Here is a 17,268-nt window from a genome sequence, read left to right on the forward strand (position 1 = left end):
TCCACACTGAGCTCAAAATACATCTCATTATTTGACATTAAGGTCCTGGAAATTATCTCAACTCAGGCAATTGGTAACTACTAAAGACTGAAGAATAAAAACCTATTCAGCCTTTGAACCCTTATAAAGTTAATGATACACCGTTACCTAGTACAGATTGCTCAGTATTACTAAACAATGGACAATTCAGCTGACAACTACATGTAACATTTTAAATCAAGCCTAAGAGTTGCTTGTTAACCTAGTGTCCCTAAGTGCTAAATTCAGTAAGAGAAAAGCAGAGTAAACAATGTTTTCATACTCAACCCTGTGTAACATTTCTCTTTTTGAGAACATTAACAAGTTTTTATTCTTCCTTTCTCCATCTACTTTAGTGGGAAAATAGTAATCACTTACATTAACAAGAGACTCCTTGAACTTGATGTGAAGTCTATAATTAGAAAGGGCAATGATGGCATCCTCAGCACGGCCCACATACTCTGTGCTTTCTCCATGAAGTTCAAGAAAAGGAACCTTCAAAATGGAAGAAGAAACCTTTCAGAGTTCTAAAACAGTTAAAGCAAAATCTTCAAGCACGGGTTGAGTGAATGGATGATAAAACCCATCACTCAAACTTAAAATATGGTAAATAAATAAAGGACCTAAAGAGGATGAGTTATGTCCACATAATTCAAATATACTTGGTTATTCAAGTTCAACATTACTGAAGGAAATGACAGAGATGATCATGTCAAACAATGCATTCTCAGGAAATACATCTTTCTAAAAGGAGAGAGGTTTTCCAGCTTGCATTTCTACCTTGTGTATGGTTTAAGGAAAAACAAAATTATACAGTGCAGTACTTCAATTCATTAGCTCGGCTACATTGTTACTATGATGCTAGATACTTATTTTATAATCAAAGTGGCCTATAATTACCTGAAGATTCTCATCCTCCCGGATCAGCTGCTTCCTGGGAAAGATCTGATTGGCCTGGATGCACTCAAGGCTGTGCCGAGTCTCTTCATCCTGGAAAAACCCAAAACCTTTAAATAATTTCAGAGCTCCCAGTAATCATATTTGATTTTTCTGCCATGTCTAGTAGCATAATCACAATCAAAGTCCAGTGACCAAGGCGAACAGGAAGAAAGCTCAAAGAAAAAGCATTCATCCCCAAAGTGTTCCAACCAATTTATTAGGCATCTCTAGTCAGAGAATATACTATAGATGGGAAAAAAAAAAAAAAGCCTAAGAGGTTAAGAACATTTTTACTAAGCACTATTAAGTTGTTAGTACATTACATGTAAGAAACCAAGATAGTTTCTTCTCTTTAGGTTATAACGTTAAATTCTTATTTTTGAAAGCTACATCCTGAATTGCTTAAGAATGAAATAATGTAATGTCTAGAAATTGGTTCAAAATAATTGGGAGAGGGAGAGGAAGGAAGTGGCCTATAATTAGGAAGGAAGTGAGTGGGAATTAACTGAAACGGGATTGTCCATGAGGGTTAACTGATGAAACTTGGGTAAAGCAGGGGTTCACACTAAACCAACATGTCTCCTTTGTTAGATGTGAAATTTCCATAATGGAAATGTTTCTTTAAAAATTTAAGTTTAGGAACTGAATTCTTCAAACTGAAAACATGTGTGAACCACTATCCCTAGCTTAATCTGCCTTATATTACAAAAAAGATTTATTTCTATTAATACAATTTCCAAAAAAACCAATAATTTCTAATCTCAGTGGCACTTGAACTAATCACAATTTCAAAAATAGTCTTGGGGCGCCTGGGTGGCGCAGTCGGTTAAGCGTCCGACTTCAGCCAGGTCACGATCTTGCGGTCCGTGAGTTCGAGCCCCGCGTCGGGCTCTGGGCTGATGGCTCGGAGCCTGGAGCCTGTTTCCGATTCTGTGTCTCCCTCTCTCTCTGCCCCTCCCCCATTCATGCTCTGTCTCTCTCTGTCCCAAAAATAAATAAAAAACGTTGAAAAAAAAATAGTCTTATATCTTGAATTTTTATAGTTTAGGAAAAAGAGAAACAAGCCATTAGAAAGTCTGACTACAAATTATTTTTTAGGTGTTTATTTTTAATTTTTTAAATTTACATCCAAGTTAGTTAGCATATAGTGCAACAATGATTTCAGGAGTAGATTCCTTATGCCCCTTACCCATTTAGCCCATCCCCCCTCCCACAACCCCTCCAGGAACCCTCTATTTGTTCTCCATATTTAAGAGTCTCTTATGTTTTGTACCCCTCCCTTTCCTTGTGTTCATCTGTTTTCTACCTTAAATTTCTCATGAGTGAAGTCATGTGATATTTGTGACTAATTTTGCTTAGCATAATACCTTCTAGTTCCATCCACATAGGTGCAAATGGCAAGATTTCATTCTTTTTGATTGCCAAGTAATACTCCATTGTACATACATACCACATCTCCTTTATCCATTCATCCATCGATGGACATTTAGGCTCTTTCCATACTTTGGCTATTGCTGATAGTGCTGCTATAAACATTGGGGTGCATGTGTCCCTTTGAAACAGCATACCTGTATCCCTTGGATAAATACCTAGTAGTGCAACTGCTGGGTCATAGGGTAGTTCTATTTTTAACTTTTTGAGGAACCTCTATACTGTTTTCCAGAGTGGCTGCACGAGTATGCATTCCCACCAGCAGTGCAAAAGAGATCTCCACATCCTTGCCAACATCTATTGTTGCCTGAGTTGTTCATGTTAGCCATTCTCACAGGTGTGAGGTAGTATCTCAATGTGGTTTTGATTTGTATTTCCCTGATGATGAGTGATGTTGAGCATTTCTTCATGTGTCAGTTGGCCATCTGGATGTCTTCCCTGGAGAAGTGTCTATTCATGTCTTTTTCCCATTTCTTCACTGGGTTATTTGTTTTTTGGGTGTGGAATTTGATAAGTTCTCTATAGATTTTGGATACCAACCCTTTATCTGATATGTCGTTTGCAAATATCTTCTCCCATTCCGTCGGTTGCCTTTTAGTTTTGCTGATTGTTTCCTTCGCTGTGTAGAAGCTTTTTATTTTGATGAGGTCCCAGTAGTTCATTTTTGCTTTTGTTTCCCTTGCCTCCAGAGACGTGTTGAGTAAGAAGTTGCTGCGGCCAAGATCAAAGAGGTTTTTGCCTGCTTTCTCCTCAAGGATTTTGATGGCTTCCTGTCATACATTGAGGTCTTTCATCCATTTTGAGTTTATTTTTGTGTATGGTGTAAGAAAGTGGTCCAGGGTCATTCTTCTGCATGTCGCTGTCCAGTTTTTCCAGCACCACTTGCTGAAGAGACTGTCTTTATTCCATTGGATATTCTTTCCTGCTTTGTCAAAGATTAGTTGGCCATATGTTTGTGGGTCCATTTCTGGGTTCTCTCTTCCGTTCCATTGATCCGAATGTCTGTTCTTGTGCCGGTACCATACTGTCTTAATGATTACGGCTTTGTAATACAGCTTGAAGTCCAGTATTGTGATGCCTCCGGCTTTGGTTTTCTTTCTCCAGATTGCTTTGGCTATTTGGGGTCTTTTCTGGTTCCATACAAATTTTAGGTTTGTTCTAGCTCTGTGAAGAATGCTGGTATTACTGATAGGTATTGCATTGAGTATGTAGATTGCTTTGGGTAGTATTGACATTTTAACAATATTTGTTCTTCCTATCCAGGAGCATGGAATGTTTTCCCTTTTTTTGTGTGTGTCTTCTTCAACTTCTTTCATAAGCTTTCTATAGGTTTTAGTGTATAGATTTTTCACCTCTTTGGTTAGATTTATTCCTAGATATTTTATGGTTTTTGATGCAATTGTAAATGGGATCGATTCCTTGATTTCGCTTTCTGTTGCTTCATTACTGACGTATAGGAATGCAACTGATTTCTGTGCATTGATTTTATATCCTGCAACTTTGCTGAATTCATAGATCAGTTCTAGCAGTTTTTTGGTGGGATCTTTTGGGTTTTCCATATAGAGTATCATGCCATCTGCGAAGAGTGCAAGTTTGACCTCCTCCTGGCCAATCTAGATGCCTTTTATTTCTTTGTGTCATCTGATTGCTGAGGCTAAGACTTCCAATACTATGTTGAGTGACAGTGGTGAGTGGACATCCCTGTCTTGCTCCTGACTGTAGGGGGAAAGCTCTCAGTTTTTCCCCAACTACAAGTTATTATAAAATCTACATAGACAGCACATTTTACAAGAGCAAAAGCCATATCATGTTCTTCTGACAGCACTAAGTATTATAACCATCAGTTAGGAGACAGTTCTGCATGTGCTTCTTAACCCAATTCCAACAATTCTTTATTCTCAAAGAGGAAAAAAAAAATCCTACCTATAAATAACACTGAAGGTTTTACCTAATTAGCAATCTTAATCATATAACAATAACACTACTAGTGAGGCTCTCAAAGTTAGGTCTGTAGATTCTGAGACCCTATCAGGGGCTCTATGAGGTCAAAACCACCTTCACAATAATATTAAAACATTACCTGCCTTTATCCACTGTATTAACATTTTTACTAACAATATAAAAAGAATTAGTAGATAAAACTAATGGCATCTTAGTATAATCAAAGTAGTGACATCAATTTCACTTAGAATATCCTTGATAAAGCGGGGGGGGGGGCGGGGGGGAGGGAATGGTAACATTTTATTAAATCTTGACCCTTCAAATAAGTCTTTTTTATACAGGAAATAACATCAAATACTTCTGCCACATACTGATGTATTATGGCTGTCTCGATGTAAAGCATCTGTGCAACTGTTTCAGTTACAAGCTGAACCAGTTTTTTCATTAAATATTACCATTTTATAAATAAATAAAACATCAAAAAATAAGTGCAAGACAGACCAATTTTTTTTAATGTTTATCTATCTTTGAGAGAGAGAGAATGAGTGGGGGAGGCACAGAGAAAGAGGAACACAGAGGATCCAAAGCAGGCTCCGTACTGACAGCAGAGAGCCCAATGCAGGGCTACTAGAACTCATGAATCATGAGATCATGACCTGAGTCAAAGTCAGATGCTCAACTGACTGAGCCACCCAGGTGCCCCAGACCAATGGTTTTAAGTGCAACAGAATACAAAAAGTTCACTGATATGGTTTCAGATTCCACATAGCAACCAATTATAAGCTTCTTTTTTTTTTTTTTTTTTTTTTTTTTTACGATTTATTCCTTTTAGAAAGAGAGAACAGGGAGGGGCAGAGAAAAAGAGCGAGAGAAAATCCCAAGCAGGCTCCATGCTGTCAGCACAGAGCCTGACGAGGGGCTCAATCTCACAAACCATGAGATCATGACCCGAGCTGAAATCAAGAGTCAGTCACTTAACCGACTGAGCCACCCAGGTACCCCTTATCTTTAAAGAAGTATTATATGTCAAGTTTTGGTATAATATAACAGAAGAATACACACAATATTTTCCAGACAGAAAAACTATTAAAATATTCTTCTAACTACATATTTGTGTGAGGCTGGATTTATTTCATATATATTTCAACACATTTTTTTCCAACAACATATTTTAACAAATTAAATGCAGAAGTAGATATGAAGATGTAGCAAACATACACTAAGCCAAACATTAAAGAGATTTGTAAAAATTGTAAAAATAATGCCACTCTTTATGCTATTTCTAGAGGACAAAAAAAGTTATTTTTCATCAAAAATGTTTATGTTAACATTAAGCTGGGTTTTTTTTTTTTTTTAACTTTTAAGCATATTTATTTAAAGAGAGAGAGAGAGGGTGTGTGTGTGTGTGTGTGTGTGTGTGTACATGTACATGAGCAGGGGGAGAGGCAGAGACCGGGGGTGGGATCCAAAGCAGGCTCCAAGTTCTCAGCACAGAGCCCCAAGCAGAACTGTGAGATCATGACCTGAGCTGAAGTCAGATGCTTAACCAACTGAGCCACCTAGGCACCCCTCTATTCAGTTTCTTATAGCAAAGAAAGGCTTAATGAAGATGGTATATTTTAGTAAGGTTTAGTAAGGTTTAGCTACCATGTAGCTTAGAGTCTCTAAAAATATAATTACTTAGGGTATACAAAGGTTTGTAACATGACTCCACCCCTATATATACACCAAAAAACTTGTTAGACAAAGAGTTCTGTGTCAATCTGTTCCATTTTATTCCTCTTCAGTCATTTCCTCCGAGGTCAATGACTAGGTGAAGGAATAATAAGTCATACTTGAAAGGAACTTATTTTTCTGTAAGTCTTACCTTTTTTTTTCTTTTAGCCAATTCTAGTTCCATTCTTAAAAGGTAGCTCTTGACTAAAAGAACACTGAGTATTATTTACACTTAGAACCAAGAGAAAAGTTATGAGGAATCCTGAATTTAGGAAGATTTCTCTCATAAACCAACAGGCGATATGTAGGAAATGCTATGAGGGAGCAATGCTTTTAAAAATTATTACATAAAAGTACACTTTAAACATGCCTCCTCAGTACATTAACTTTTTTAACTCACACAAATATATAGGCCTAAATTTTTATTCTCTTCAAGATCATTTTACAAGGGTACTCATTTCTTCCAGTGATTACCAGACCCTGTTTTTTACTGACCTTTAAATAGCACAGAATTAAAGTAGCAAGCTAAAAACCAAACCAAACTGAGAAGCCATTACAAATCCATTCTTGCTGGCACATTCACTTGGGTGCTGACCCATGCCAATGTATATAACCAAAGTAGCTACTGAAAACTGAAAATGGAATGAATGATTTTAAACATAAGAGGACAGAGAATTAAGTCAGCAAGAGTATGAAGTAATAATTTTTCATAGTCAAATAAAATAATTGCTCTTTTTAAAAAGACTGTCTCAATTCACATTACCTGTAAGGCTTTAGAGCCGATTTTCCCCTTGTACCTAAACATGCATTTAATCACCAAAGACTTAATTAACATTAGGACAAACTACTCACTGACATTCTTCTAGAAGAACGGTATTAAAAAATTATTTGGCTAACTGTAAGCTGAATTAACTGCCTAATTTATTATAGTTTTTAAGAGTAATGGGTAAAAAAAGGAAGTCAAATTTGAGATGACTGATAGAGTAAGGAGACAAAAGGGAAGAAGAAAGAAACACACTGACAAGTCTTGACCTCATAAGAGGCTTGCAAACAAATTTCTCCTAGGCTGTAAGTAGTAATTTCTTACTATTAGGGGGCATGTATTCCACATGGTCAATTTCCTAGTATTACTGAGGAACACCAGGAATTGTGGAATCTGGCACTTCTTAGTTTCTACCAGTTCCATAAGGTCAGTGGGACCACCTACAAAATCTTGAAAAGTGATTAATCACCAAAATTCCAGGCTAGTTTTTGCTACAGGTTTATGCAGGTAAGAGAGGTAAATCGACACCTGAAAGGGAAGTCAACATTACAGATAAACACTTAACACAGAGAGCAGACACTGATGACAAGTCAAAATGCCTATTAAATTCATATACAGCATTCCAGGATAACGAGAAAAACTATCTGCTGCTAAGAGTGAAATATATGTAGGAATACCTGACAAAAGGTAAAAATGAAAGGAATTATCTCATTGTCAATTCCAGTCACTATTCCTCCCCCCAGTTTATTTAGGAGAGACAGAGCACAAGTTGGGGAAGGGCAGAGGGAGAGAGAGAGAATCCCAAGCACGCTTCACACTCAGAACAGAGCCCAATACAGGGCTCAATCTCACCAACTGCAAGATCATGCCTGAGCCAAAACCAAGAGTCAGGTATTTAACTGACTGAGCCACACAGGCACCCCTCCAGTCACTGTTCTCTTTTTTTTTTCCTTTAATGTTTATTTTTGAGAGAGAGAGTAAGAAAATCCCAAGCAGGCTCTGCACTGTAAGCACAGAACCAGACATGGGGCTCAAACTCATGAACCGTGAGATCATACCTTGAGCCAAAACCAAGAGTCAGAAGCTTAACTGACTGAGCCACCCAGGTGCCCCTCTAGTCACTATTCTTAAAACTGATGATAGGGGCGCCTAGGTAGCTCAGTCAGTTGAGCGTCCAATTCTTGGTTTCGGCTCAGGTCATGATCTTGTAGTTCATGGGTTCAAGCCCTGCAGCTGGCTCACGACTGTGAGCACAGAGCCTGCTTCAGATCCTCTGCCCTCCCCCCACCTCCCTCCCTCCCTCCCCCTCTCTCTCTCTGTAAAAAAATGAACATAAAAAAAAAAAAAAAAAAAAGACTGGTATTGAAGGTCATCAAAAATACAATTTCTCTTGGGGTGCCTGGGTGGCTCAGTCCATTAAGCAACCAACTTCAGCTCAGGACATGATTTCATGGTTCATGAGTTCGAGTCCCACATAGGGCTCTGTGCTGACAGCTCAGAGCCTGGAGCCTGCTTCAGATTCTGTGTCTCCCTCTCTCTCTGCCCCCCTCAGGCTCACGCTCTCTCTCAAATAGATAGATAGATAGATAGATAGATAGATAGATAGATAGATAGATAGATAAAATAATAAACATTTAAAATAATAAAATTCTCCTGATACAATGCTTGGGATTTGTTTCAAAATAATCCAAAGAGTTGACAGTGAGGGAGTCAGAAGAAACAAGTATGGCCACAAATTAATGATTACTACAGTGAACTGATGCGTATAGGAGGGTTCACTGTACTATCCTCTTGAGATTTTCCATAATAAAACATGAAAACATATTTTTCTAATGTTTAACCTCCCAAGAAAGACTTCAATTTCCTTTAAGAATCTTTACTCGGATAAGAGAGCAGATGCTAACTTAAATCAGCACAGAGGTATACATTTAAACAAGGGAAGGACTGCCCGGGTGGTTCAGTCAGTTAAGCATGTGATTCTTGACTTCGGCTCAAATCAGGATCTCACTGTTCATGAGACTGAGCCCCGCACTGGGCTCTGCCCTGGCAGTGCAGAGCCTGCTTGGGATTCTCACTCTCCATCTCCCTCTCTGCCCCTCCCCTCCTCATGTTCTCTCTCTCTCTCTCTCCCAAAATAAACATTAAAAAATAATAATAGTAAGGATTAAGCATGTAACAACCTAAATGCTAAAACAATAGATCAATTATTAATTAAATCAATGGTTCAGCAACTTGTAAAATGTTACATAGCTAGTAAAATGAACATCAGGAATCCAATGAATTAACATGGGAAAATGTTTAATTCCTTTAGTGAAATAAGCAAAATACAAATTTAATTATGCCTTAATTCTAACTATATAAAATACACATGTGGACATGAACTAGTTAGGAATACAACCATGGGTACCGGTAGAATTATAAATTAGTATTTGTAAAAACTTATTACAATGTTACTTCATGAGAAATTAAAAAAAAAAAAAAAAAAAAGACACATGGCCATACTGCTCCCCAACTACAGCACACAAAAGCATCCCCAGAGTACACCAGAAGACTATCCGCAGGGCACCAACAGAGACCCTACAGCATCAGGATCAGGACCACACTGTTGCTAGCTATGTGGTGGTATACAAAAAAGGACAACGCCTCAGTACAGAACACAGCTGCTTTTATAAGACTGTCATTTGCTATTCATTAGCATTGGCATACATACCATATAAATATTATGCAAACACATTTTCAATTCATTAAAAACTCTGTGGGAAAACCAATAAAATAAAATGTACTCTAGAGAAACAATATTAAAAGTTCATCTGTGTTTGGATATAGGATATATCAAAAAGTTGTTATACCCACAAACTAAGAAAAAATTGGCCTAGCTTCAAGATGAAAGCAGTTACCTTTCTCCTTTTAGTATGACATTTCTGCACAACTAGTTTTTCTGTTGTGTTTCAGTTTGTTTTTGATTTTAAAAGCATTTTCCACCCAGGTCCCTAATGAAGCTTGAAATTAACACAGCCTTTTCAATTCCTTCTCTGTATACCAGACCAGCATGAAAAACAGTTTGGATCTAGGAAACATAACAAAGTAGAGGCAGGCCAATATTACAGAGCACCATTTGTTTTTTTAAGCCTTGAAGCACTGTTTACATATTCTCAGGATTGATAGAAATGTGGCCGGCTCATTGGTCCATCTTCTCCCCGTGGACTGGGCCGGGCCCTAAATGGTCCACAAGTCACTGAAATGTCCACTACAGACTCTTTTTAGTCAAAGATGTAGGCATGGGGGATGCAAAGCTGCTTTACCTTCTCTGGGATAAAAATACTGCCTTAAAGAGACAGAAAGGGAACATAGGGATTTACTTTTCTCCAGAAAGGTGAATTCAAAAAGAATATGTGTATGACCATACCATAATTCTCCTACGCACAACACACACACACACACACACACACACACACACACGGTTTTCACTACATCTTACTTCCTATAAAAGGATTAAGAAACATGGAATCCAAGAATCATGAATTTTAGTCTTGACTCCATGTATTACCTGACTGAAAAGAGCCAGTATCTAATTCACAGGATTAAACAGAAATAAACAGCTCTAATACACTAAAATACTCTATTACTAAGTAAACAATAAAAGAAAAGTAACAAGAAGAGAGTTCAGGAATGGAAAAGTGAAACGACTTAGAGTAACAAAAATGCGTGGACTATTAGTGTTCACTTAATTTCAGGATAGAGTTCAATTCCAATTTTCTTGTTATTTCGTTTTTACTTACCATGACAGGAGGCCCAGATTAGGAGGAGAAATCCCCGTCCCTTCTTCCGTGTCTGGCAAGGTTTTCTTTCTTTTATGCCTGGATCTTTAAAAAGAAAAGGAAAAAAAAAAGAGGACGAAATTGGCATATTTCCCCCTGCTTGGCCATAGCCTAACTAAAGTAACTACATACTACTACGGCAGACCTGACAGAGTCAGCCCAGAACAAGTTAAATATCACCAGCCAGTCCCCACCAGTCAAATCCAAACTCCATAATGCCTTTGTGAAAATCTTCATGGTCCTAACCTATTTGAGCAAAAAAGTAGCAAAGGCTCGTCATGTTCCTAATGTTGATAGTAACATAGAAAATGTTATAAACTTTGAATGAAATAATAAAGATTAAAACTAACCTGCAAATGCAAAAACAAATTCTTGGAATATTATTGGATGTTTCTGTGGTGATCAATAAATCCAAAATGGATCTCCCTATCTGTGGGAATCAAACTGGCTTAGTAAGCAAAATATGAATGCATACATACACACAGTTAATTATTTCTGAACCATTTAAAAGAGAGTTGCAGGGTGTCTGGGTAGCTCAGTTGGTTAAGCATCCGACTTCAGCTCAGGTCATGACCTCACAGCTTGTGAGTTGGAGCCCCGTGTCAGGCTCTGTGCTGACAGCTTGGAGCCTGGAGCCTGCTTCAGATTCTATGCCTCCCTCTCTCTGCCCCAACCCACTCGCATTCTGTCTCTGTCTCTCTCAAAAATAAATAAACATTAAAAAAAAATTTTTTTTGAAGAGAGTTGCATACACCATGCCTCTTTACTCCTTACAACTTAAGCATATACGTCCTAAGAACAAAAATAATCTCTTATATAATCACAGTTTTGTAATTTAGAAAGTTGAACATGAAGTACTTTAATCTATATCCAATTTGGTCAACTTAATCAATTATATCCTTCACATTAATTTTTTCCCTTAATAGAGGATCCAGTCTAGGATCACATATTGAATCTAGTCATGTCTCTTGAGTCTCTTAAATCTAGGGCCCATATTATAGTAATAAATGTTTATTTCTTTTTGTGAGAGAAAGCGGGGGCAGATAGAAGATCTGAAGTGGGCTCTGCTCTGACAGCAGAGAATCTGATGCAGGGCTCAAACTCATGAATCATAAGATCTAACCTGAGCCAAAGTTGGATGCTTAACCAACTGAGCCACCCAGGTGTCCCTATACTAATTGAAATAATGTTTCCTGACATCAAAATTAATTTAATAATCTCACATCTTTCCCTCACACCCAGACCATGTTTCTTAAGAATGTAACACTTAAGGCACCTGGGTAGCTCAGTTAGTTAAGCATCCGACTCTTGATTTCAGCTCAGGTCATGATCTCACTGCCCATAAGATCGAACCCCGCATCAAGCTCTGCACTGACAGCATGGAGCCTGCTTGGGATTCTCTCTCTGCCCCTTTTGTGCACGCACAAACTCTCTCACAATAAACAAACATTTTTTTAAAAATAGAATGTAACACTTTAATTCATTGTTTTTGCAATATAAGTCTTAGGTGCCTTATCTCAAGTTAATGATTCTAAAATTAAAAATCAATAAATATTTACATTATTATGGTAATGTAAAAAGTAAACACTGCAGAGTCAAGTAATACATTAGGATTAAAGGTCTAATAAGTTATAATATGGACCCCCCACTGGGCCAAATGAAGGAAAAGATTCTTATTCTAATCATCAGAGTCAAATGATCTCCCTTTTCTTAATATATGCATGAGAATTTGACAGCTAGAATCTGCAGGCTTCTCTGGGCTCCATCATCAATACCACTTCACAGATGTGACTTCTGAGAAATCATTACAAAAGTAAAATATTTAATCTCCCTACTGAACATAGTATCTCATCTTTCAGTCACCTGCAAAGGAAAAATTACCCAATTTCTTTCTCAATAACTAAAACTTACACTTGCGAACAATAACTCAACCAAGTAAGATACTGAACAATTCAGACTATAAGGTCACAGATCATATATAGCATATAAATCCAAAAAGAAGGGAAAAAACAATACCCTGAATCAACAAGATTATAACTAATCCCTACTAAATTAGATTTAAAATTAGAGGATAATTTCCTAAATTAATTCAAATTCCTAAACAAAATCTACTCTTCTCCCTTATTCTTAACACGCACGCGCGCGCGCACACACACACACAGGAAAAACAAAAATGAAAATCCTACTTAAAATCAAATTATAGTGAGAAGTCCTATATCCCAGGACTCTGGAAATGCTTGTGTGAATTGAAAATTCTTTTATGAACACAGTTCTTGCCTGAGGTGTTCACAATCTTATGGGGGCAACAAACAGATAATAAAGGCAAAGTGTGAAAAGAGATGCAGAAATATAACTCCATGACGATGTAAAAGGCAGAGAAATAGATTCTGGTCTGAGTACTCAGGAAGGCATTTTAGAACTGAGCTTTTAATAGTTGAACTGGTCAGATTCTCAACTACTGAAACAGAGAATAGTAATGGCACAAGCAAAGACTGAGACGAAGACTGAAACAAAGACTGAGACTGAGATGAAGACAAGACAAGGAAAAAAAAAGGCATACTGGAGAGTACTCGAGGGAAAGTAGGTCAATATGGCTACAGCAAAAGGTATCCTAGTTGTATGGGGGAAATGGGTGACTATTTGCAGGAGATGTGTTTAAATTTTAAGTTTATTTTTGAGAGAGAGAGAGAGAGAGAGAGAGAGAGAGAGAGAGAGCGCGTGAGCGAGCAGGCACGCAGAAGTGGGGGAGGGACAGAGAGGAGGAGACACAGAATCCCAAGCAGGCTCATGCCATCAGCCCAGAGCCCAATGTGGGGCTCAAACTCATGAATTGCAAGATCATGACCTGAGCCGAAACCAAGAGTCGGGTGCTCAATAGACTGCGCCATCCATGCACCCCTGCAGGAGACATGTTTAAAAGCTGCTTGTCAAGAGCCTAAAATGCCATGCTAAGGAAACTGATCCTTATTCTGGAGGCAATGTCAAGCTGAAGGTGGCAGAACAAGGTACTGCACTGAAGTGGATCTAGAAGCGACAACTTCTCTTGTCAATAAAATCAGATTATAGGGGTGCCTGGGTGGCTCAGTCGGTTGAACGCTGACTTTGGCTCATGATTGCAAGGTCTGTGAGTTCAAGCCCCTCATCAGGCTCTGTGCTGACAGCTCGGTTTCTGCTTCGGATTCTGTGTCTCCCTCTCTCTCTGCCCCTCCACCACTCATGCTCTGTCTCCTCTGTTTCAAAAATAAATAAACATTAAAAAAAAATTAAAATTAGATTATAATTTCCTGGGGCCCCTGGCTGGCTCAGTCAGTTAAGCATCTGACTTCAGCTGAGGTCATGATCTTGCAGTTCGCGAGTTCAAGCCCCACATTAGGCTCTGTCCTGAGGGCTCAGAGCCTGGAGCCTGCTTTAGTCTCTGTGTCTCCCTCTCTGTCTGCCCCTCCCTCACTCATGCTCTGTGTGTGTGTCTCTCTCTCTCTCAAAAATAAATTAAAAAAATTTTTTTAAATAAAATTAGATTTCCTAAATTAAACAAATGGCAGAACCAGGAGGCAGTACTAAAGACTGAAGTAGTCATAGACACACACAAATCTATGAAAAGAAGAACAGGTCAGACATTAATAACCATGCTGGGGACAGGATTACCAATTTTTTTAGAACTTCTTTTCTAGTTAAATATCACATTTGTAACACTAAGTCTAGTAATGAGGCCTTGATTTTTATATAGATATGTAACAATTTAAGAGAACTCAAAAGAAGAATCAAGGTTTCAATTTAAGAGAATTCCATGTTGTTAAGAACTGTCTATTCTAAGACCTACCCTATGACCCAGCAATAGCACTGCTAGGAATTTACCCAAGGGATACGGGAGTACTGATGCATAGGGGCACTTGTACCCCAATGTTTATAGCAGCACTCTCAACAATAGCCAAATTATGGAAAGAGCCTAAATGTCCATCAACTGATGAATGAATAAAAAAAATTGTGGTTTATATACACAATGGAGTACTACGTGGCAATGAGAAAGAATGAAATCTGGCCCTAGTAGCAACATGGATGGAACTGGAGAGTGTTATGCTAAGTGAAATAAGACAGAGAAAGACTGATACCATGTTTTCACTCTTATGTGGATCCTGAGAAACTTAACAGAAATCCATGGGGGAGGGGAAGGAAAAAAAAAAAAAAAGAGGTTAGAGTGGAAGAGAGCCAAAGCCTAAGAGACTCTTAAAAACTGAGAACTGAGGGTTGATGGGGGGTGGGAGGAAGGGGAGGGTGGGCAATGGGTATTGAGGAGGGCACCTTTTGGGATGAGCACTGGGTGTTGTATGGAAACCAATTTGACAATAAACTTCATATATTGGAAAAAAAAAAAGAACTGTCTATTCTAAACAACATTAGTAGGGCTACAACTCATTTAATCTCAATTTAAATACAAGTTTCCAAGTATAGTATACTGTATTACAGCACATTATATATGGAAAAAATAATCTGCCTTGAACTCTAGTGAAAAAATTATATTTAGAGATTTAACATTAAAGTGAACATATAAGAGCTCATCTAAATAATTATGTACATGGACAGACAGGGCGCCCCCCCACACACAAATTAATCTTTAAATTAGTCTTTGCTGCTTCAAAACAGAAAAAAAGGGGGGGGGAACAATACAATAAACTTACCAAGTGAAGTTTGTCCCAAGAACTTTCTCTATTAGAAGGTTTCACAAGACAATCTGCAAAAGAAAAACCACTAATTTTACAAATAGCCTTCCAATCAAGTTAAGCCACTTAAATCTCCCCACAAGACTTTTCTCTACAAGTTGGAACGCCATATTAATACATTTTTTTAATTGTTATAATGTTGATTTAGTCAACAACAGATTTTAGAATGTTTAATTGCCCAAAATAAGCCCAGTCAGGCCTCATCATGCCTTTAGAAACTACAGAACTGTACAGACAGAACTTTCTAGGAACCTACAGATACTCCTATTTAAGAGTTTCTCCTCAATCAATTATCATTTCTGATGGCTTCTCAGCTAAACTTTTGCTACTACATGAACCAATACTTTATTTTTTTAATGTCTATTTTGATATAGAGACAGAGCATGAGCAGGGGAGGGGCAGAGAGAGAGGGAGACACAGAATGTGAAGCAGGCTCCAGGCTCTGAGCTGGCAGCACTGAGCCTGATGTGGGGCTCAAACTCACAAACCGTGAGATCATAACCTGAGCCGAAGTCAGGCTTAACTGATCTCACAGGAGATCTAGGCTTGGACTTGGTAATTTAAGGTGTTTTGTACACACAACTGGCTTCTACCAAAGGATCTTTTATGTGTCTGAAAAAAATTGGGACAGAAGTGGCGGGGGGTGGTATGGTCTAGGCACGAAGAATTTTTATCACAACTAGGCAAACCTGACCTTTACAGAGATAAAAGACTTAATCGACCTGATTCCCTTGCAATGATTTCTCAGTATTTGCAGACAACTCAACCTTTTGGCTGTTACACAACATGAAATCATATAAATAAACAAAACTGTATAAAATATTAAAATCCTAAAATTAAGGAGTCAGTCAACATAGCACATTATATCCATAACTTCCAGAAAACTTTTAACTGATAAGAACCATAAAAAGGAAGCTAAATATGCAATAATAAAGTGTTTTAACCATTTTACAAGTAAAATTTTTGTCTCCCAATAACTTTTAATTTAAATTTTGTAACTTAAGGGCACCGGGGTAGCTTAAGTTGGCTAAGCATCTGACTTTGGCTCAAGTCATGATCTCACGGTTCACGGGTTTGAGCCCCACATGGGGCTCTGTGCTGACAGCTCAGAACCTGGAACCTGCTTCAGATTCTGTGTCTCCCCTCTCTCTCTGCCCCTTCCCCGCTTGTTCTCTCTCAAAAATAAACATTAAAAATTGTTTTACATAATTTATAAATTTTGTAACTTAGAAGCCATATTAACCACATACTATATCAGAAATAAAGCTATTCATAATTTGCAACTTGAGACACAAACCATATTAAGTATCAAGTTTAATCTTGTTAAGTTGTTTAAAAAGATATAATACAGAAGAAAAGTTGGGGGTCTGTAAATCTGCAGGACCTTTCCATGCTAGTGTATAATTTTTGCTAAGCACGTGAATACTGAAATACATTATTACAAATATTTTCCTTCTAAATTACATCAGTAGGTACATTATACTTTCCATGATTTTTTACTTTAGGATAATAAATAATCATTTGTTAAAAACAACAGATAACTGGGGCGCCTAGGTCACTCAGTCAAACAGCCAATTCTTGATATCGGCTCAGGTCATGATCTCGAAGTTGTGGGATCAAGCCCCACGTTGGGCTCCATGATAAGCATGAAGACTACCTGGGATTCTTTCCCTCTCTGTCCCTTCCTGCTCGCATGTGCACATCTCCCTCTGCCCCTTCCCTGCTTGCTCATGCACACATGCTCTCTCTCAAAAATAAACGTTAACAAAAAAGAGAGAAAGAGAGAGATGCTTGGGGTCTTTGTCCTTAAAAACAACAACAAGGGGCATCTGGGTGGCTCAGTCAGTAAGTGTCCGACTTCAGCTCAGGTCATGATCTCACGGTTCGTGGGTTCGAGCCCCGTGTCAGGCTCTGTGCTGACAGC

The 17,268-nt window shown here is 38.1% G+C and overlaps 1 protein-coding gene across 12 annotated transcripts in view; it reads right to left on the bottom strand.

Moving 5' to 3' along the window:
* MTMR3 (myotubularin related protein 3) overlaps positions 1-17,268 on the bottom strand; it is a 149,265-nt gene that overhangs the window by 45,539 nt on the left and 86,458 nt on the right. For all 12 annotated transcript variants that reach the window (XM_086682099.1, XM_086682106.1, XM_086682105.1 and 9 more), the window contains 4 exons: positions 15,303-15,355; positions 10,588-10,671; positions 919-1,008; positions 397-513 (listed from right to left, as the gene is read on the bottom strand). In XM_086682099.1, the coding sequence (XP_086538225.1) occupies positions 397-513; positions 919-1,008; positions 10,588-10,590 (210 nt within the window). In that variant the 5' untranslated portion in view covers positions 10,591-10,671; positions 15,303-15,355. The remainder of the gene's footprint in view (positions 1-396; positions 514-918; positions 1,009-10,587; positions 10,672-15,302; positions 15,356-17,268) is intronic.

This window comes from Puma concolor, chromosome D3 (genome assembly GCF_028749965.1).
Source record: "Puma concolor isolate L17-30 chromosome D3, mPumCon1.1.hap2, whole genome shotgun sequence".
Lineage (NCBI taxonomy): Eukaryota > Metazoa > Chordata > Mammalia > Carnivora > Felidae > Puma > Puma concolor.